Source organism: Saimiri boliviensis, chromosome 6 (genome assembly GCF_048565385.1).
Source record: "Saimiri boliviensis isolate mSaiBol1 chromosome 6, mSaiBol1.pri, whole genome shotgun sequence".
Taxonomy (NCBI): domain Eukaryota; kingdom Metazoa; phylum Chordata; class Mammalia; order Primates; family Cebidae; genus Saimiri; species Saimiri boliviensis.
In genome coordinates, this window is record NC_133454.1 from 114,055,061 (window position 1) to 114,077,117 (window position 22,057).

General features: G+C 42.1%; 1 protein-coding gene across 8 annotated transcripts in view; it reads right to left on the reverse strand.

The window, feature by feature from the left end:
• Window positions 1-22,057, reverse strand: part of AMBRA1 (autophagy and beclin 1 regulator 1) — a 173,739-nt gene that overhangs the window by 27,226 nt on the left and 124,456 nt on the right. For all 8 annotated transcript variants that reach the window (XM_039470930.2, XM_010333970.2, XM_010333964.2 and 5 more), the window contains 3 exons: window positions 20,156-20,266; window positions 10,794-10,982; window positions 9,392-9,546 (listed from right to left, as the gene is read on the reverse strand). In XM_039470930.2, the coding sequence (XP_039326864.1) occupies window positions 9,392-9,546; window positions 10,794-10,982; window positions 20,156-20,266 (455 nt within the window). The remainder of the gene's footprint in view (window positions 1-9,391; window positions 9,547-10,793; window positions 10,983-20,155; window positions 20,267-22,057) is intronic.

Below are 22,057 nucleotides of genomic sequence, written 5' to 3' on the forward strand. Positions count from 1 at the left end.
TAGTTCAAGCAGCAAACAGCGCTGTTCAGATCAGCTCAGATAAGAAGCGAAAAGAAATAACTCTGTGGTTCTTTTGTTTACATTTGGTAATCTCATCATCTGTAAAGGTAAGACCTTGCAGTGGTGGCCACAGTTCAAGTGCAGTTGGCAGATGGAAGCTGGCTAGAGGAAGGGGACAACTGGAAACTGAGGCTAGAAGAGTTGTGGGAAAAGGTCCAAGGTGAAAAGCAAGGGGGCTTTGAGGAAGAAAGGAACTGTGAAGAGGAAAAATGCCTTCTGGGTAATGATGGGAATTAAGGAAGGCTTTAAGGTCTTAACAAGGGTTACTAGAAGAGAATCAAGTGAGAAGAGGGAAAAATCAATAGAAAGCAGATGCTGAGACAGTTGACCTTTCCATTGGAAATGGATGGCTACACATCTTGTCACAGACTGAGAAAGGCGCATATTCTAGACTAGCAGTGGGAGAGATGCTATGGCCATCTTTTCTTCTTTCCAGCTGCTGATCTGCTTAGATTCATGAATTACTGAGTTTCTTCATTCCTAGCAAAGTCTGATTGCTTTTTTAAAACTTTAATTTCTTTTACCGTCTCCAAACCTTTATATTCTATGTTGGAATTCAGAATTCACAGAACATTGATGCAATTTTTATAATTTTTACTGTTCTGGGGGAGCAGAGCTAACTCACAGGCAGTGCACTCAATTTTTAAAGTGATTATTTAAAAACCAAAATCATAGCTTTGTCTGAAAATTTTTTAAAAATCAAAATACCAAGTCATCTCACTCTCCCCCTTTCACTCAGTTTAAGCAGGAACAAATCTGCCTAGATTGCACGCATCCAAACCAAAGCTCTCTCCCAGCAGAAAAAAAAAGGGCAAACAGCAAACAGGTCTTTTTTTTTTTTTTTTTTTTTTTTTTTTTAACTTTTTCAAATTTGTTGCCCTTTGTTACTATTGGCAATGTACTACCTTCAAGGCATTTCTAGGCAACCTCCTATGATTTGCTGACTCCTATAACTTTGTCTTATTCATTTGTTCCTCAAAGAGACCCCAACGGCAGTCAGAGGACAAGCTTTTTATTTTTCAGTTGGTCCACTGCTTTCCAAAGGCCACCCCTGGTTATTAGGGTCAAAGAACAGAGATTACTTCAGCTGAGGGGATCTACTTCTATGCTAAAAGAAATACTGAGGCACTCACAGATTCTAGAATTCCCAGAAATTATACTGGCTGGACATGGTGGCTTCTGCCTGTAGTCCCAGCACTTTGGATGGTCGAGATGGGAAGATCACTTGAAGCCAGGAGTTCAAGACCAACCTAGCAGGATCTGCATCTCTACCAAATAAATAAATAGCCAGACATTGTGTTGCACAGCTATAATCCTAGCTACTCGGGAGGCTGAGGTGGGAAGATTGCTTGAGCCCAGTTACTGAAATTTACAGTGAGCTATGATTGTGCCACTGCACTCCAGCCTAGGTAAGATCCTGTTTCTTTAAATAAAAAATAAAAATAAAAAAATTTTTAAATTTTAAAATTTTAAAAATAAAAAATAAAAACATTAAATAAATAGGTCGGGCATGGCCAGCACTTTGGGAGGCCAAGGTGGGTGGATCATGAGGTCAGGAGTTCAAGACCAGCCTGGCCAAGATGGTGAAACCCCATCTCTACTAAAATTATAAAAATTAGCCAGGTGGCAGGTACCTGTAATCCCAACTCCTCAGGAGGCTGAGGAAGGACAATTGCTTGAACCCAGGTGGCAGGGCTGCAGCGAGCAGAAATCACACCACTGCACTCCAGCCTGGGAGACAGAGTGAGACTCCTATCTCAAAAATAAAAATAAAATAAAGAGAAAACAATTACTCTGGTTTCCACATCTCTGAACACAGAGCAGAATAAAAGTTCTTGAACAAATGTGGGTTTCTACATCTCAAAGGAAATGGTCTAATGAGTTTTAGAGATTCACCTTAGACAAGAAGATGTTTCTATATGTTTTGCTGTGTGTGTGTGTGTGTGTGTGTGTGTGTGTGTGTGTGTGTGTAAGAAGCAGTATCTCTCTGTTCAGGGCAGGGATTAAATCAAATACTGTCAGCTTTTACAAATATAAACATTGATTTTCCTACCAATTCTTGAAAAAATAGAATGTTTTGCCTTCACTTTTTAAATTTTCTACTGGGAACCTCTCACCATGTCTCAGTGCTGGAATTAGAACCTGGAAAAACTCTTAGAATTTGGCTTAGAATTGTGGGAATGAGTAAGACGCTCCCTATTTTCAGGATCATCTCATTAGTACCTTGATTCAATTAGGGCTTACTGAGGAATGGGCTATCACAGTGACAGTGGTGGTAGCAGGGTGCACATGTGTGGATACGTAGAGAAACCCAGGGAACATGAGATTTCAAAGTAACACACACTTAGGAAGCACATGCTGCGTGCCTCCTGAAGCTAAGCACAGTGAGGGCTGGGGAGATGGCAGTGAGAAGACCAGAAGTCAGGCAATGCACATGGATGCAATACGGAGGAAGGGACTAAGGCCATTTTGTTCACTGCTATATTCCTAGATAGGGGCTCAATACAGTTTTTTTTGAGTGAAAAGAATAAAATGCAGCATAGACTGCACTCTACTAAGAGGCCACAGAGGAAAGACACTGTCAGAGTTGGTGAATCTGTCATGGAAAAATTCTCCTAAATGAACGGCTTTGACTGCAGTTCTAGTGTTATTTTTAATTTTTTATCTTGCCCCCCCTTCTCTGACAAATCGCACCAGAGACACCTCTTACTTCTCCTATACCCCTTCCCCCCTTTCCTACAATGTTCTGAAGAAAAGAACTTTTTGAGGCTAGATGCTTTGTGCCACATCTCAGAAGTCAACTTCAAGATAATTGCAGCGGAAGCAGCTTTTAATCAACTGACAGGCAGCTTTAAGAAAATTAACGAGGACAAAATCTTAGGAAGGAGTAAATCATTTCTGACAACAAAGCTGTCTCCCTTTTATCCCAATCTCCCCTTGAAGAAATAGTACCCTTCCAGGACACAAAAATAAAATATCATTATTTTTGGTATTTGCCACCCCCAAATCCAGACAAGATTATGGAAAGGCTCAGTTTCCTTACAGTTCTAGAGAACACTCTGGATTGAACTAGAATTCTAGGTCACTTTTGGAAATCAAACTTTTAGACTCTGGGGAAGTACAGATGATCAGGATGATACCATAAGTTCAATTCAAGGGCAGGGAAGGAGAGAGTCATAATAAAGATTGTAGATTGAAGAATAAAGCTGGGACAAGTCAAAAGAGCCTGTATTTGTGAAATTATATAAATTCTGGTCAGTGCTGACAGCACTGGGCACCCATCCTGACCCAGGATCTAAGCCATATAGTTACCACTAATCTGGGCAGTCTGGATCCCAAGTTTTTTCTATGGTTCACTTTTTTTTTTTTTTTGAGATGGCGTTTTGCTCTCATCGCCCAGGCTGGAGTGCAATGGCATTATCTCAGATCACTACAACCTCCACCTCCCGGGTTCAAGTGATTCTCCTGCCCCAGCCTCCTGAGTAGTTGGGATTACAGGCACCCGCCACCATGCCCAGCTAATTTTTGTATTTTTTTTTTTTTTTAGATGGAGTTTCGCTCTTGTTACCCAGGCTGGAGTGCAATGGCGCAATCTCGGCTCACCGCAACCTCTGCCTTCTGGGTTCAGGCAATTCTCCTACCTCAGCCTCCTGAGTAGCCGGGATTACAGGCACACGCCACCATGCCCAGCTAATTTTTAGTATTTTTAGTAGAGACGGAGTTTCACCATGTTGACCAGGATGGTCTCGATCTCTTGACCTCGTGATCCACCCGCCTCGGCCTCCCAAAGTGCTGGAATTACAGGCTTGAGCCACCGCGCCCGGCCTAATTTTTGTATTTTTAGCAGAGACAGGGTTTCATCATGTTGGCCGAGCTGGTCTCGAACTCCTGAACTCAGGTGATCCACCCACCTCGGCCTTCCAGAGTGCTGGGATTACAGGCATGAGCTACCGTGCCCCAACCTCTATGGTTCATTTTAATAAACTTAAAATAATAATAATAATCATCATCATCATCATTAGCCATCATTAGTCTCTGTAAGGATTGCTACCAAATGATATAAAAGAAAACAAGCCACCTAATGTTTCTTTTCAGAGACAGTAAGAGATAGAGTGAGAATAAAAACGGAAAGGACAAAGATCTATTGACAGGAGAGGTCTAGATGGAATCGTAGTGCGCAGAGTCATCCAGAAGGCTTGTTAAAACATACATGGCTGGGCCTCGCCTCCAGACTTTCTGACTCAGCAGATCTCAAGTGGGGCTGAAAATCTGCATTTCTAATAAGTTCCCTGGTGATGCTGATGTGGTCCCCTGGGAGCACACATTGAGAACTGCTGCACAATTGGATTTGGGTAGGCTGTAGGTCTATACAAAATGGTTAACAGGCCAAGCACAGTGGCTCATGCCTGTAATCCCAGCACTTTCAGAGGCCAAGGCAGGCGGATCACCTGAGGTCAGGAGTTTGAGACCAGTCTGGCCAACATGGTGAAACCCTGTCTCTACTAAAAATACAAAAATTAGCCAGGAGTGGCAGCAGGCACCTGTAGACCCAATTACTTGGGAAGCTGAGGCAGGAGAATCACTTGAACCCGGGAGGCAGAGGTTGCAGTGAGCTGAGGCTGTGCCACTGCACTCCTGCCTGGGTGACAGAGACTCCCCCCTCACCCTCCAAAAAAGGTAATAAATCTGCTTTCCTTCCCTGATGCCTGGAACCTGTTGAGGGTAAGGGAGATATGTATTGCTAGCACTCTAGAGGGAGAAGGGTTATAAAGGGATAGTCCACTACCAACCCACAAAACTCTTAGGTCAAGAAGAGGAGGCTGAGGACAGACACCTAAGAGAGAAGAAGGGGAAGGGAGAGGGGAAGAGGAGGAGAGTGAGACAGATGGATACTTTCTTTCCAATGTGTCCTACAAACTATTGATCTGTCTGAGTAACACTCAACCTTGGCTACTGTTTTACCACACAGCCACAAAGAAAAAGCTTTCAATAAAATTGACCCTTAGGTATTGAAGGCTTTCCCTTAAAGACCACAACACTCTTCCAGGGAAAAAAGGGAGCTTAACCGCTTGCTATTCCAGAGCTTCCTCCCCAATCCAAGTCAAATGAAGGTGTCCTTAGTCATCCCTTCTGTCAATAAAATGACCCGAGAGAAAAGCAAACTACTCCCGGTGAGATTCAAGTTCTAGTGCCTCCAGGACCTGCAGGGATTAGGCAATGAGAATCTTTTTCACTTCTTACTAAACCACTTATGTGCCTACAATCTCCACTTATTGGGAGGTGGGGGTGGTCCATGTTAACTTCTGTGTTGAAAGCACAAACCCGTATTCTTCTTTCTAGCTTAAAATGCTCTAGCATTGCCCTCATGTCCCTGAACCTCCTTGCCCAGTTGCAGGCTTCTGCCCCTATTCCTAAGTAACACAGCACTTACTGAGACACAAACTAGAAGAACAATGTGATATATGACTCTTTCTGGTTTCAGAAGTAATGCTGTATTTTTGTTATTATGCTTTCACTTGGTTACAACCAAAGTTATTGTACTGTGCAAGTTGCCACTATTTTAGAAAATTAATTGCAGTTCTCTGTTACAATATTGTGCCTGGTTCCAATTAGAAAATGAAAGCTGAGAGGGAACACAGGCAGTTTAGTGTTTTGAGAATTCAGAAAAACTTCAGCTCAGCAGCCTCTAAAAGCCTAACCTAAAAACAAAACAAAAATTAACAAAAAGCCCTCTCTGGCTCAAGTAAAAGGGAATCAGAGAGAAAATAAGACTCTGAGTCATAGAGAGTAGCATATCCAGTCTGGAGGAATTGCAAACGGACAGTGGGAAGGGAGGGAGAAAATATATGCCCAGTCTTACCTGATGTACCCATCATTAAAATTGGGAGGATTAACATGGTAAACAGAGAAGGGAAAGATCAAAAGGACCCTAGATCGTAGAAATCAGGACTAAAATTAAAATAAGTCAACATAAAGAAAAGACTCCAGCACATACAGCTATTCAAGGGAGAAACCTGGAAAGCATCAACAGCCGAGAAAAGATGGGAGGTGAGGCAAAGACAGCCAAAAAGCTGAGTTTGGTAGGAAATAGAACACAAACACCACGGTGCCTGCAACATAATTAGCAAAGAATCAAAGCACCATGCACAAAACCATAATGGCAAGTAGACCTGAGACTGATTCTGCCTTGCTGAGAAGGCTGAGGGCAGACACCTAAAATGAAGGAAAGCTTGTTATAAAAATACTAATCCTGGGTCCCTCTGGCTCCCATTCTTATTCTGGTTTTAGGTTTGACACAGATCTGTATTTTAATAAGGACCCCATGTAGTTCTAATGTAAGTTGTCCAGGAACCACAGTTTGAGAAGCACTGATCCAGAGGTCTGCAGAACTGCTTGGAGTAAGTGCATCAAGGCTAATAGCAATTAGCAATTCATTTTCAGAAGAGTTTTCATATGGGATTGTGTCAGAGATCATCTCTTGGGGAGAGATGTCACTTAGTGGCATCTTAAAATAAATCAATGCTCTGGAGGATGTTCTCCTGGGAATGTCTGTTGGCCCAACACATTTGCCTTTCTGTACATTACCACAGTGAATTCCAAGAGGTAACACCAGAGAAAAGGGGAATTCAGGGTAGCACAGCTCTAGGACAGGCCCATTATCCACTAAAGCATTTCTTCGTGGCCAGAGCTTGACATTACAGATGGACACACCCACCTATAATTACCTGTACAAAGAGGGAGATGCTGTACTGTCCCATTAAACCCTCGCTCCCTGTTCTCAGACAAAAATTCACTTCTTGCCTTACACAGTGATAGAGCACAGCTATCCAAAAAAGCTGGTGTCTTCCCTTCCACCAGTCACTGAATTCAGGGACATTTGCTGAGTGCTTTGGTTACCTTTGGACATAAGGGGCAACAAAGACCTGGAAAACCAGAAACCTTTCTGTAGCATGGGGGTTTAAAGTCAGACTGGGTGGACACGAGGTTGAGCTAAACCTTGTTGAGATGCCTTGATCCTGTCTCTTGGGTGACAGGAACATTTCCCAAATGAGAACTTTCTAGGTACTTCAACTCCCTTTCTTAGTGCTTAGAGGCAGATGGTACCCCTACTGAAAATCAAAAAAGGCTCACTGGGCAGCCTGGCAGTAGCTCCAGTCACCAAGGTGCTGGCTAGCCTAGCCACCTGAGCCCCTTAGCAGGACAGCCATGGACTGACTGGATTACCACATCTCCTCAGCAGAGTTCTCTCACCGCATTCCCTGAGCTGCCAGCCTCATATGTGACAACAGATCCCACCACCTTGGCTTCTGCTTTGTAACTGTTGTCTTCTGCCAGATGTTTCTGGCTACTTATGGAAAAGTGGAACTGTGCTAGGACTGGCAGGCTATGTGCCGGAGTTGGGCAAGAGCCCCGTTTTACAAGAGAGGCTAGAGAGGTCTGTCAGAGCTACTGAAATCAGACCCTGTCTCTTAATGATTATAAACAATTATTCCACAATTAGGCTGGAAGGTTTAGAAGAGCAGCTGTTGGGACTGGGATTCCAGGTGGCGAAAAGCAGAGACCAGGTACTTTTACCAGCCAAGTCTGCTTAAGAAAAGCAAAAGAAGATTTAAATGAAAACTCAACTTCTATCCTCAAATACCTAGATAAGAAAATAGGCTTGATGAACACCCCACAATGACTTCTCCTACTCACCCAATGTCAAATATTTCTAGCCATATTGAATTCAAGATCAGAACTTTGTCATTGTGATATCAAGAGCAGAGAATGACTTGTTTCCCTCTCAGAAGCTTGGTGGGACATGATGTTATGTTATTACCCATCATTGGTTCTGCCAGTTGCCACCTAGAAATGATAAGGAGGATGCTTTTTTTTTTTTTTTTTTTTTTTTTAAGATTCTCTTTCATTCATTCATGTTCTATTAAGTGTTAGGTTCCCTATGAAGTTCTTGGACTTCATCAAGATAAAAGACACAGTCTCGGCTCTCAAGGAGCTCAGAGTCCAGGAGAGGAGAGTGACATAGAAACAAATAACTGTAGTTTGGTGTGACAAGTATTGACACGAGTGTGTCAGGGGTACAATCAAAGCACAAGGGGGGAGTGACCGGTTCTATTAAGAAAGATGCCACAGAAAGTGAAAAGCTTGCAAGTAGTTGGAGATGGGGAACAGGAGGGCAACCAAGTAAAGGTACCCTGGCAAGAAGGCACTTTGTCAAATTCAAGAAGCTTGCAAAGTGGTTCAGTGTCATTAGCCAGAGGATATCTGCAGAAGACAGGAGGGAGAAGAGGCTGGAGAGGAGAGGACCACACCGTGCCACCCATTTTCTATCACTTTGTACATAATGAGTTCTATCTCTAGTTATATCCTTAAAACAAATGCTTCCCATTCCAAGCATTCAACAACCATCTGCATGCACAGCACTAAATGAGGGACCCTGAGGGATATCCCCCTAAGGAGCTTACACTGAAACGAATTGGGTGGACTACACATATACACCACACAGCTAAAGAAGACAAAAAACAGACCAACAAGGACATCAAACTATAACTGGTACAGACTGCACCAAGTACTAAGGGAATTCACAAGTTCTTAGCTTCAGACAAAGCTTAAATACTATCTAATTAGAGAACTGTTGAAATGCTTGACTCCCCTTGACAAAACCCTGGCTAAATGAGCACCCATGGGATGTGGGAAGCTCACTCAGGCACATTAGTCTGGCTGAGGCCAAAAGGCCACAAACCACAGGATGTCCAGAAGGCTTTTATGGCAATACAAGAGAGACACAGCTCAGACAAAAGAGGGTCCTAGATAGGATCTTTTCTCCACTGGTGAAGTGGATGGGATGATTAAGAATACAGGAGCTGCCTAAAGTCTTCATCTTCCCTCATAATTATAACCCACAGAAAAGAACATTTCATGGCATACTATGACTTTTTACAGTTTGTTTCCGCAAAAAAAAAAAAAAAAAAAAAAAAGAAAGAAAAGAAAAGAAAAAAAAACTTTAAGCATTTCACCAAGTTTTTTATGCATCTCCAGATTAAAAGTTTCATGCAGAGGTAAGGAGGTATTCAGTTTATCTGAAGATATTTTCAGGCCTCTGGGGAATGTAGCACATATTCTGGGGTATGAGAAAATTCCTGCCTTTGATAGCCCAGAGCTTCTACAAATGAAGCCTGCTGGTCATGGATGGGCTTGACTGGAGCTGTTCCTTACTCCTTATGACTGTGTGATAGCTCTGGTCCTGGCTGGGAGATCACACCACTGTCCTTCATTACCCTTCCAAGCCTAGGAGAGCTGCCATACAGTTGAAGGCACAAGCAATGGCACTCACCCTCATGGAGGTCTCTCCACCATGGGCCTGTTGCAGCCTGAAGACCTGGGCCACCATGTGCTCTGTGGAGGGGTGCAGCAGGATCCTTCGTGAGGCCAAGCCCACCATTACATACCTTCCCATTGGGGACAGGCTCACCGAAATGGCATTAGGACCTGAGGGCCAACAGAACAGAGAGATATTTCCTAGTATTCTTGTCATTCCAAGGAAACAACTTTAACTCTCACTCTTATCTTTTTCTCCTATCTTCATATTCACTTGCTCATCCTGGGGTTATCTCACAGGACTGTGGTGAGTAGTGCGATAAGAAAGTATACACATACTGAGTTGGCCAAGAGCCCTGGACACTAGGTTGAGCTAACCCTTGTTGAGATGCTTTGATCCTGTCTATATGTTTGATATACAGAAGTACTTAATAAATGCTAGCCATTGTTATCATATAACCCATTTTTAAAAACTGGTAACATCCTGTAATTACTATTTTGAAACCCACTTTTTTCATTTAATACATTATGAACACTGTTCTATAAGAGCATTGTAAGGGCCAGTGGAGCAATTCTATCACTGCACCATCATTTGTTTAGGTAACTCTTAAAAAACAACAACAACAACAACAAACTACTTAAATTCAACCCAAGATGACAACAGCAAAACAAAAACAAAACACTCTCAAGGCAACAATTTGACATTTTTCTGCATGGTAATCCTGCTGTGAACACCCTTGTATGTAAATTTTTTTTTTTTTTTTTTTTTTTTTGAGGAGGAGTTTCGCTCTTGTTACCCAGGCTGGAGTGCAATGGCACGATCTCGGCTCACCGCAACCTCCGCCTCCTGGGTTCAGGCAATTCTCCTGCCTCAGCCTCCTGAGTAGCTGGGATTACAGGCACGCGCCACCATGCCCAGCTAATTTTTGTATTTTTAGTAGAGACGGGGTTTCACCATGTTGACCAGGATGGTCTCGATCTCTCGACCTCGTGATCCACCCGCCTCGGCCTCCCAAAGTGCTGGGATTACAGGCTTGAGCCACCGCGCCCGGCTGTATGTAAATCTTTGTACAGTTTTCTGATTGTTTCCTTAAATGTTGGACAGCCGGATCAAAGAGCTCACACATTTTGGAAGGCTTGAAATACACAGTCCCAAACTGTCTTGGCATGTGTGTGCCATTTATTCCTGGCCATCGTAACAGGAGCATGCGGTAGGACTCTAATCCTGAGATTCTTCTGCAACGTTACTAGCCAGGTAGCCAGGACTCCTGCAGAGCCATCTCTCTCTGGCCTGTGCCCCAGTGAAGGTAGGGGCAGTATATGACCAGCAGTCCGACCCAAGCCATGCCTCACCTAGGAATGACCATGCCAAGGCACCAGCATCCCTCTGTTATTAGGTTGGGCTTCCTATCCCTTACCAAATCGCTTGGTGTAGAGCATTTCGCCCAGGTTATGGGGGGCCAGGGAGTACACTGCCAGGATCCCTTCATCGGGAAAGCCCCTTTGGCTGCTGGGGATGAAAGCTGCCAGGAGCTGGCCATCTGCAGAAATGTCACAGCTGGCATCATTGTAGATCTTGCAATTCTGCACCAGCACATTCATGGAGGCTGCATCAGACAAAGAAAGAAAAGAGGATAAGAAACTTTGGAGTTGATACTGTGAAAATTCTGGGGCCAAAAGTTTAAGGGCCTTCCTAAGGTCCTGAACCTTGTCTAGAAATGCTAAAGGATACCTTCCCATTCAAACTAAAATGTCAAATGAACAAAACACAGGAGGCAAGTAAGATGTGTCTCTTCTCCCACTTCAGTAGGAAACTACAGGATAGTCAGCACCACCAAAACCACCTGCTGAGTCTTAGTTCATACTTAGGAAACATCGCTTCAGAGATTAGATAAGGAAAAAGTTATTAAAAATTATTCCTAGAGAACCATTTAACAGCTGTTATTGTCCCAGAGATCAAAACTAAGATAAATGAAAATCCAAACCCGCTGGTTCCAAGAAAAAGGTGATACAGGTAGAGCTTTCTTGGGGCAGAAACCCTATTCAACACCTGTTACGTGACCTTAGAGAAGAAAGTCATTTCACAAATTTGTGTCTTACTTTCTCATTTATGAGAAAGAGAACTGGAACATCTAAAGATCCGTTTTCTGGAACAGCTCCCTCCTAATACTAACCTCTAACTCTACCAAGAGAGGAAAAAGAACAAAGCCCAGCTGCGGCTGGATGGCCAGGGCTCTTTTCATTTCCCACTATGCTCTATGCCAATGTCCATGGCAGCCCTAGTCTACACTTAGCAGTTACTGAGAACAAAGTGCAGTGTCAGGCAGGCAGCAGGCTCAGCCTGGTAAGGTGGCAGGATTTGAGGGTGGAGGAATGTCTGTCGGTGAGGAGCATCCACTCCACATGATAGGACCAATGAGATATTAACTGGCACTGTGCCTAAAGGCCTTGTTTCGGTTTTCATTTGAATCCCTCTCCGAGTCCCACTGCATGATTCCCTCCCAGGAAGTGGTGGCCTACCCTTGATGTGAGCATAGAACAAGAGTGGCCACATCATGGCCCCAGGCAGAATGGCACAACACATTCAAACAGACCAAGCTCCTCTAGGTTTTGTCTCATTCAGATCTACCACAAGCAAAGAAACTTTTTACTGTTTCTCTTATTTTAAGGAGCTGTCCACTGACAGAGGCAGCCTGGTAATTTTTTAAAAGCCAAGCTCAGCTGCCCTCATCAGAGTCCGGGTGATCTACTACAGTAAGCCAAAAAAAAAACCTAAAGGGCAACTTTCCCTAGGAAATTACCTCAAGAAAAATAAAACAAGGAATTGTTCTTTCAGAGGCCTCCAGGCTTATGCAATCTCACTTAGTGATTTGTAAAACTCTATTTGTTCTCCTTTTCCTGGGTGCTGCTAATGAAGCTACAGAGATGACCATGTATATCGAAAAAGGCATCAGAACACATTGATTAGGCTATTGTGCCAACTCGGGGGCTGACACCTACAGCATCATTACGCATAAAGCTGAGGAACAACCACAAGGATGGTTCTGTTTGCTAACTAATAAAATAATGACATCTAAATACTCATTGCTATCACCATTAGGCCTTTCTACTGCTCAACTCCCAACCCACCATCTGTTCTAGCCTGTAAGGCTAGATTTATCTAGTTAGCACTGGGACCGTCTGCTACTTACACAGGGTCCCAAGCCCTTTGCCAAAAAAAAAAAAAAAAAAAAAAAAAAGGCAAAAAGGCAATATCCCTCTCCTTTTCTGGATCAACACAAGAATCCAGTTGGGGATACAGAACCAAAGGAACTGGGAGAAGTTTCAGAAGTGAGACCATCTTGGTTTTCTAACTCTGAGGCTGACAATGCTCAGAAAAATAAAAAGAAACTTAACGATTTACACTCTAACCACCAAAAGCAGGAAGAGAAAGAAAATAAAGAAATCATAAATATTAAACAGTACATGAAAGTACACAGGAAAGGAGATGGGACTCTATGGGCTTTAAAACAGCTTTGAAAAGTTACCATCTTATCCACATTTAATGTCTCAAAAATGTACTGTGGGTATGTCATCAAAGTAGACTTTCCTATCTTGCTGTTACATAGATCTACCTCATGTGTGTTAATATATATTTTGGTTCAAACATATAGAAGGCTACGGTAATCCTCAAAACTCATCACCAACACACGAAAAAGCATTTAACTGCTTATGAAGACAAGGGGTACAGAGGAGAGTACAAGTAAGGTTTTCTTCTGGAAAGCTTGGCTCTAAAGCCCCTGAAAAACTGGGCATATGAACAAAAAACATTTTGTCAGCCTCAAATCCAGGCCACTGTGCTTGTATTTGTATTATATGATGACGATTCCAAGTCAATAGCTATCTCCCAAATTCGGCTCTCTCCCAACTCCACCCAACTTCACAAATTTTCCTGGCTACTGCAATGAGTTCACAGAGACATAAAAAGGACAAATAAAAAGAGAATGCTGAAAATTGCAACAGCTTCGCCGGTAGCATATTCAGTTTCAGAAATTTTGCAGCTCATGATTCAGGGTTTTACTTCTACCCTAATGGGATGTGGTAGGCCTAGAGTGATTTGCTCCATTGCACTGGGTTCTGTTTACAATTTCATTCTCACATTTGCTGCTCGTTGTCTATTAATTTCGCATGTGGAAAAGGAAATGGTCAGTTACAATCATAAGTGTCACTGCTTCAATTCACTTGTGCAGCTTCCTCTTGTAAGGTTGAGATTTTGATGACTTGATTCATACAGGAAGAGATTTCTTGGATCTCAATTACTTGTTTACTTAGGGCACAGGAAAGTAATGTACTAATGACAAAGGACAACTAACTCAGCCTTTTTGGATTCAACCATCATGTAAGGTAGGGAGAAAAAGGAGAAATGAAATATAACCGAAGACACTGGCAGCTTACACACCACTAGTAGTCTTTGTTGTGCTCCACACCCTGCATGACCCCAGAAATACACAAACTTTAACATGTATCAAAATCACCAGGAAGGCTTATTAAAATACAGAATGCTGGGAGGGGGACTGAGAATTGGCATTTCTAACAAATGCCCAGGTGTCTCTGATGTTGCCGGACAGGGACTACACTTGAGAAATGCTACCTCATCAAATAATCCTTAGTCCCTAAGATGTATCTCCAACAACTGGCTTTCACTTAAAGGCAAAACACATATTGGAAAAAAATGATGGGTAGTTAGCTGGGCAGTCAAGAATGGAAATAAAGGTTAGGAAAGAAAGGATTTTCAAATCAAAACTGCTCAAGAACTTCAGGGGGCAGCTCCAGAGGGAGAAAAAACAATGCAGGAGACAGCAGGAAGCCATGTTCCAGACTCTGCAATGTAATCTCCTCCCAATTAGAAATGATTTCCAAGTGAAAATGCCCTAGCAGGGAATGGGAGGGGTTAGAAATACTGATGCCTGGAGGAGCAGATGGCTCTGCCTTCCTATCAGCTCCATAAATTATAAACAAACACCTTGTACAAAGATCGATTTGTAGCCTGTTGCCGGCTGGCCAGATAAGGCCATGGGAGCGATTAGCAGTTGCAGTGCTTTTGCAAATGCATTAGATACCGATTTGGAAAACCCAAGGGGGCTTTATCAGCAGAAAAATTTCCTCTTGGCTATCTCTGAGCCCCTTGGATTTCAGAATAAGACCTGTACAGAGCTCCAGATGACCCATAAATACTCCCTGAAGGCACTATATCCCCTGTGGTCTGGCCTGCCCCACACCACTCATCCACCGGGTTTCTTAAGGCCTATTCTGACAGAACAGCCTAGTGACCAATTCCATTCACCCAGTAGAAGTTTACTCTGAAAAATCATAGTGAATCTAATGTGCCACTTTTTTCAGGAAAGCAATTTCAAAATTATCTATGCATGACGCCTTATTCATAAACTTTGAAACACTTTACAGATAGTAATTCATTAATCTCATATTCCAAGTGAGAGAAGCAGAAGACAAGATCTTTAAGCCTAGCTCCAGGAAAAGGTTAAATGCAATTCACATAAATCAACTTGGTGGTTGCTGAACCCATGAGTAAAACTCAGAATCAGGCTGGGCTCACATGTGTAATCCTAGCACTATGTGAGGCCAAAGCAGAACAATCACTTGAGGTCAGGGGCTTGAGACCAGCCTGGGCAACACAGCAAGATCCCATCTCTATTTAAAAAAAAAAAAAATCAGGCTGGGCGCGGTGGCTCAAGCCTGTAATCCCAGCACTTTGGGAGGCCAAGGCGGGTGGATCACGAGGTCAAGAGATCGAGACCATCCTGGTCAACATGGTGAAACCCCGTCTCTACTAAAAATACTAAAAATTAGCTGGGCATGGTGGCGTGTGCCTGTAATCCCAGCTACTCAGGAGGCTGAGGCAGGAGAATTGCCTGAACCCAGGAGGCGGAGGTTGCGGTGAGCCGAGATCGCGCCATTGCACTCCAGCCTGGGCAACAAGAGTGAAACTCCGTCTCAAAAAAAAAAAAAAAAAAAATCAAAAATCAGCTAGGCATGGGGGCATGTGCCTGCAGGCCCAGTTACTCAGGAGGCTGAGGCAGGAGGGTCGTCGTTTGAACTCAGGAGTTTGAAGTTACAGTGAGATATGATGGCACCACTGTACTCCAGCCTGGGCAACTGAGCAAGACCCTGTGCCTAAAAATAATAATAAGTAAAATAAAACATAAAACCTCAAAGATTAAACTCATGTGGAACTTTCACATGAATAATCAGATCACTAGAACAGAACAGAGAGTCCAGAAATATATCTAAATACAGAAAAGAAATTAATAGCATGACAAAGATGACATCCCAAATCAATGGAGACAAATGGATTATTCATTAGTTGGGACAAGTGAGTACCCATATGGGGGGAAAGTTGGATCATACCTTGGGACCGAATTTCCCAGTGAAGCAAAGACTTAACTATTAAAAAACTAAAATATAAAAGTTCTAAATGATCTCCCTAATGATGACACAAAACCAAGGCACCATAAAAGGAAAGTTGTATAATTGTGACTACTTAAAATAAGTTCTATGACAAAAATAACCTTCAGCAAAGTCAAAACTCGAATGACAAGTAGGAAACTCCTATTATAAGTAAATTTTCTGATTTATAAAGAACTCTTGTAAAATTGCTAAGGAAAAGCCCAGTCACACAATAGAAAAACTGGTAAAGCACATGGACAGGTCAAGAGAAGAGAACACAAATGGCCGTGCATATGAAGAGGCATGCAACCTTCTTTCTAACATGAAAAATACAAATTTAAAATACCCATATACTGCTTTTTTTTTTTTACTTTATCAGATTTGCAAATATTAAAAAATTTGACAGCACATTCTATTAGCAAGAGTTTATGAAATCAGGCATTCTCATGAACTGCAAGTGGAATAATAATTTGGCACAAGCTGTATAGAGTGTGGTAGGTAATAACTACCAACATTACAAATGCACACTCTTCCTCCCTGCAATTCTATTTCTAGGAATGTATCCTAGAGATATACCTGCTTATGTGCAAAACAATAAACTGCAGCACAGTTTGCAGAGCAAAAGATTGAAAGCGACTTAAAAGTCCTTTAATAGTAGACTACTTAGAAAATTATGGTACATTCCTACAACGGAATACTAGGCAGTCATAAAAAAGAACAAATAAGTTATTTATGTACTGATCTGAAAAGATCACTGAGCTCCATTGCAAAGAAAAAATGCAAAAAGTATAGACAAGTACATACAGCATGCTACCATTTTGGTTAAATAAAACGCAGAAAAACACATATTTGTATTTCTTTGTATATACATATAGTATTTTTGAAAAGATATACAAGGAACTGCTAACAGTGGTTACACACCAGGAAGACTGGTAGGACTGGGGGGCTCCTTACTGTGTTATTCTTTTATAATGTTAAATTTTTTGAACAGTAATATCAATTTCAGATGACAAAGAAACAAAGTGACAAAATAACAAAATAATATAACTTTAAATAAATTACGGTCTAGAAAGCTAGAGATGAATAAACAAACTTCATTTTCGGTAAGGGAAAAGGTGGACTGTGGTTGATTCCCAGCAGAGTTAACAAATGAATTACTGGACATGTGGGCTATAAGCACTTAGAAATGGATGATTGCTACTGAAGTTTCACTGAGACCGAACATGAAAAATTAACCTGATTTTCCTTGTCCAATAAAGATACCAAGACTGGCATATCAGGAAACGCCATAGACAGAGAATATCTTAATTATTTTAAGGCAAATGGCAAAGTCTTGTAATATCATACAGACAAGATAGAAAAATGTTGACTTCAAATATGAACAACCAAGCCCAGAGTGCTAATTCATAAACCAGTATTAATACAGAGGAAGTCCACAGGAACATACCACAAGGGTTGGTGTAATGCCCTGCCTGGTTCACTACTTTCTGCTAACAATCTGAAGGAAGACAGAAGAGTATGTTTGTTGAATTAAACAATGGAATATTGAGAAAGAGGGACTAGGCCGGGTGTGGTGGCTCACACCTGTAATCCCAGCACTTTGAGAGGCTAAGTCAGGTGAATCACTTGAGGTTGAGGAGTTTGAGACCAGCCTGGCCAACATGGTGAAACCCTGTCTTTACAAAAAAAAAAAAAAAAAAAGAAAAAAAAAAAGAAAGAAAGAAAGAAAGAAAGAGGGACTAAAACAAAGTTCAAATAGATGATCAGTGGCAGGAACAAGAAACTACAGTTGACAGTAAGAAAAAATTGAATAGAAACAAATACAAATGTTTTCATTATTAAAAGATCAAGCTGTACAAGTACAGGATGGTTGAGTCCTGGTTTAATACCAATTATCAAGAAATTTTAAGTGACTAAAAATTCAAGAGTGGCTTCTGAAAAAACTGCTGAAACTACAGGGTGTCATAGAGTGAACAGTGTCGGAAGCACCACTGTACTTTGTATTCGACAGCTCACATCTAGAGTTTTCTAATCTGTTCTGCCCCCTTCCACTGAAAGTTAAAAGTTAAGATGAGCAGAACTGTCAAGGACTTGGAAATCAGTGAAAGGAATCTAAGGAGGTTTGACCTTTCAACAAAGGTTTAATGGAAAATGGAAGTTTAGCTTAAATAGTTGGAGGACTGTCACTTGAAAACATCATCATGAGATTTATACTATAGAGATTCGGAGACAGAACTAGGACCAATGGGAGGAAGTGACAACAAGGGAAATGGTGGCTCAGTGTGAAAAAAGAACTTTTTTTTTTTTTTTTTTAAAAGACAAGGTCTTGCTTTGTTGCCAAGGCTGTAGTGCAATGGTGTGATCTTGGCTCACAGCAGTCCCAACCTCCTAGGCTCAGGTGATCCTCCCACCTCAGCCTCCCAAGTAGCTGGGACTACAGGTATACGTGACCATGCCCAATTAACTGTGTGTTTTGTTTTTTTTTTTTTTAAGACAGGGTGTCACTCTGTCACCCAGGCTGAAGTGCAGTGATATGATCTTGGCTCACTGCAACCTCTGCCACACAGGTTTGAGTGATTCTTGTGTCTCAGCCACCCAAGTAGCTGGAATTACAGGTTAGCGTCACCACGCTCAGCTAATTTTTATATTTTTTAGCAGAGATGAGGTTTCACCATGTTGGCCAGGTTAATCGTGAACTTCTGGGATCATGTGATCCTCCCAACTCGGCCTCCTAAAGTGCTGGGATTACAGGTGTGAGCTGCCAAAATAAATTTTTTATTTTTGAGACGGAGTCTCACTCTGTCGCCCAGGCTGGAGTGCAGTGGTATGATCTCTGCTCACTGCAACCTCCACCTCCTGGGTTCAAGCGATTCTTCTGCCTCAGCCTCCTGAGTAGCTGGGACTACAGGCGCACACCACCACACCCAGCTGATTTTTTTTTTGTATTTTAGTAGAGACTAGGGTTTCACCGTGTTGCCCAGGCTGGTTGAGAACTCCTGCTCTCAGGCAATCTACCCACCTTGGCTTCCCAAAGGGTTGGGATTATAGGTGTGAGCCACTGCACCCAGCCCGAAAGAATATTTTAACACAAATTTAGCAGTGATGGTCAGGCCACCTTGTCAGTGTGGTCTATCACCAGAAGCTGTCCAGCAGAGGGGGAACCATCATCACACTTAAGAATGTGTAAGAGGCCGGGCGCGGTGGCTCAAGCCTGTAATCCCAGCACTTTGGGAGGCCGAGGCGGGTGGATCACGAGGTCGAGAGATCGAGACCATCCTGGTCAACATGGTGAAACCCCGTCTCTACTAAAAATACAAAAAACTAGCTGGGCGTGGTGGCGCATGCCTGTAATCCCAGCTACTTAGGAGGCTGAGGCAGGAGAATTGCCTGAGCCCAGGAGGCGGAGGTTGCGGTGAGCCGAGATTGCGCCATTGCACTCCAGCCTGGGTAACAAGAGCAAAACTCCGTCTCAAAAAAAAAAAAAAAAAAAAAAAAAAAAGAATGTGTAAGAGAAGGCCCTTTACGAGATAGAAAGTGAAATAAGAGGTTTAAAATGTTGTGATTCCAAAAGAACAACTGGGATGTAGACTGTAGACTTCACTAGAAGCAAGGAAACAAACAGCCATGTTTGTAAATCAGATATCAACCACACCATACACTTAAGTCCATTAAGATCTGGAATAATTAACATCACCATAGTCTTTCCTAAAGGGTCACAAGGTTTAGCTCTTGGATCCTACACTCCCTTTTCTTTCTCCTCTTTTTAGTTCCACCTAAACTTTAGGTTTTGGCCAGTGAACTACTAGCCCACAAACTCTTCAGAGCAGAGAAACCTTTGTTTTGTATCTATTTCAGTACTTCACATTGTTTGCTGTTGAGGGTGGGTGCAAGACATGTTTGCTGAATTGCTTAATTGGGAGTTATAGGCTGGGCGTGGTAGCTCACACCTATAATCTCAGCACTGCGGGAGGCCAAGACAGGCATATCACTTGAGGTCAGGAGTTCAAGACCAGCCTGGCCAACATGGTAAAACGCTGTTTGTACTAAAAATACAAGAGTTAGCCAGCCATGGTAACATGCACCTGTAATCCTAGCTACTTGTGAGGCTGAGGCAGGAGAATCGTTTGAACCCAAGAGGCGATGGTTACAGTGAGCTAAGATCATGCCACTGCACCCTAGCCCAGAGTGGGCGACAGAGCAAGACTCTGTCTCAAAAAAGAAGATATAACCACTCAATGGGATGACAAAAAAACCCAGTGATCCATGAATTTTTGAGTTCTGGCTCACCAGTAAATATAACTCCTCCAACTAATACCCTCATTTGACATTGACTTACCATTACTGATTTCAGGGAGGTCAAACTTAGTGAAGTCCCACCACTGGAGCCGGTAGGTAGTATTGGCAATGTTACTGGCCACGGCGGACTGTCCATCACCGATCACTGCTCCTGATGAGGAAGAAGTCAAAGATAGCACGTTATATTATTTATCCACTTTCCACTGCAAAACATAAAACAAAACTGGGATTAGCAGGGGAGAGAGAAGAGGAAAAACTAGACCAGGGCTGAAGAAAGCTAATGAGTCCCACCTGGCAAGTCTTTGTCTCAAAGAAAAACCAGGCATGTTTATCAGGGAACAATTCAATGTGGAAATATAATCCCATTCATCAGCTCCTCCCATTGTTACTTAACATTTATTTAGTTCCAACAACGTGCCAGGTACTGTACATACACGGTCTGCTAGGCTTGACAGCTAAAGAGACAGGTGAATTTTCCCAAAAATGTGGGAAAAGAAAAAATGAAAAATGGGAAGACACCATTAACCCAGGAAAGCCAGTAGCATTTCAGTCCCTGGATGTCTAGATAGTAAGCAGCACTCTTTCAGACAAAGTATCTCCTCCTTTATCACCTTCTTCCTAAGAGGACATCTCAAAAACAGGCTTCCTCCAGGGAAGAGACAACTGCTATACAGCTGACTGGATAGAAAGAGACAGTAAAAAACAAATGAGGTAATATTTGTTCATCTCTTCTGGACCCCTGGCATGTAACACAATAAAAATTTATGAGCCTTGCTTTGCAGCATCAGAATATTTTTATTAAGGCCATCTTTTATAATACCTACCCCCTAAGAACCTCCTTGAATCCACATTTGCTTGTAACATCTCAGGGTTTAAACTTTCTCTGAGATATACTCTTCTGTGTGACATTTTTTTTCCTTGGTAACCAATTAAATAAAAAATGGATTTTTTTTAACAGGGTGACACTTTAATTTGCAGTTGTATTTCATGTACATGAACATGTCATTTCCTCCTCCTCCTTCTGAGGTGCATTTCATACACAACCACCCTCCTCCTGATCAGACAGAGTCAAACCCTCTTGGAAGAATAGAACATTCTTATATGCTAGGTAACCTAAATGGTACTTTCAGCTATAAATCAAAGCCTTACCTTGAGAAACTGAACTTGTTAGAGCTTACCAGCCTTGCAACAATGGACAATTTCATACCTAGATTCTTCAGTATCACTTAGTCTTCCTCCTCTGCATATCACTGCAGAAGCATCTTGTGAACTGCAGTTTTATTCTTTTAGAGGGCGGCATTTATTGCACTGCTACTCCTGGTGTTGCCCTATTCTTTCCTCAAATGATCAAGAATGATTCAAAGAGAAAACTTCCATATAAGCCAAGAAATATGGGGAAAGTACTCTCTTCACTCTTTTCCAGTTGCTGCTGGCCACTGTGTCAGAAGACTAATTTTTTCAGCATTCATTTATTGATAGTCTTGCCCTTGTCCCATTTTCAATTTGTAAGGAAAAGTACAAATAACAGTTCATTTCCAAAATGATGATACTTCTAGACCATGTATTTTCAACATGGGGAATATCACCCCCATGAGGTTAAAAATTGGTTCATGGGGGCAAAAAAAATTTTTTTTAAAACCTTAGTGCAATCATTTGTTCCCCTCCAAAGCATCAGAGCATATAAATAGATACACATTGTATCTGTGATACTAAAATTTCATGGGAGGGGAGACAATTAGGGAAAAAATGTCTAAAAATGTTCCTTAGGGGGGCAATAATAAAGGTTAAAACAAACTCTTCTAAATAAATGGATACCCCCAAAACAAGATATCCTTTAAAATCTTGCCAATTCAAAAACATAGTCCCAGACATGATCTCCCTAAGGCCTGAGAACGACAGCACTTGGGGGTGCTGCCAGTGAGTCCACTAATCTGAAATCTCT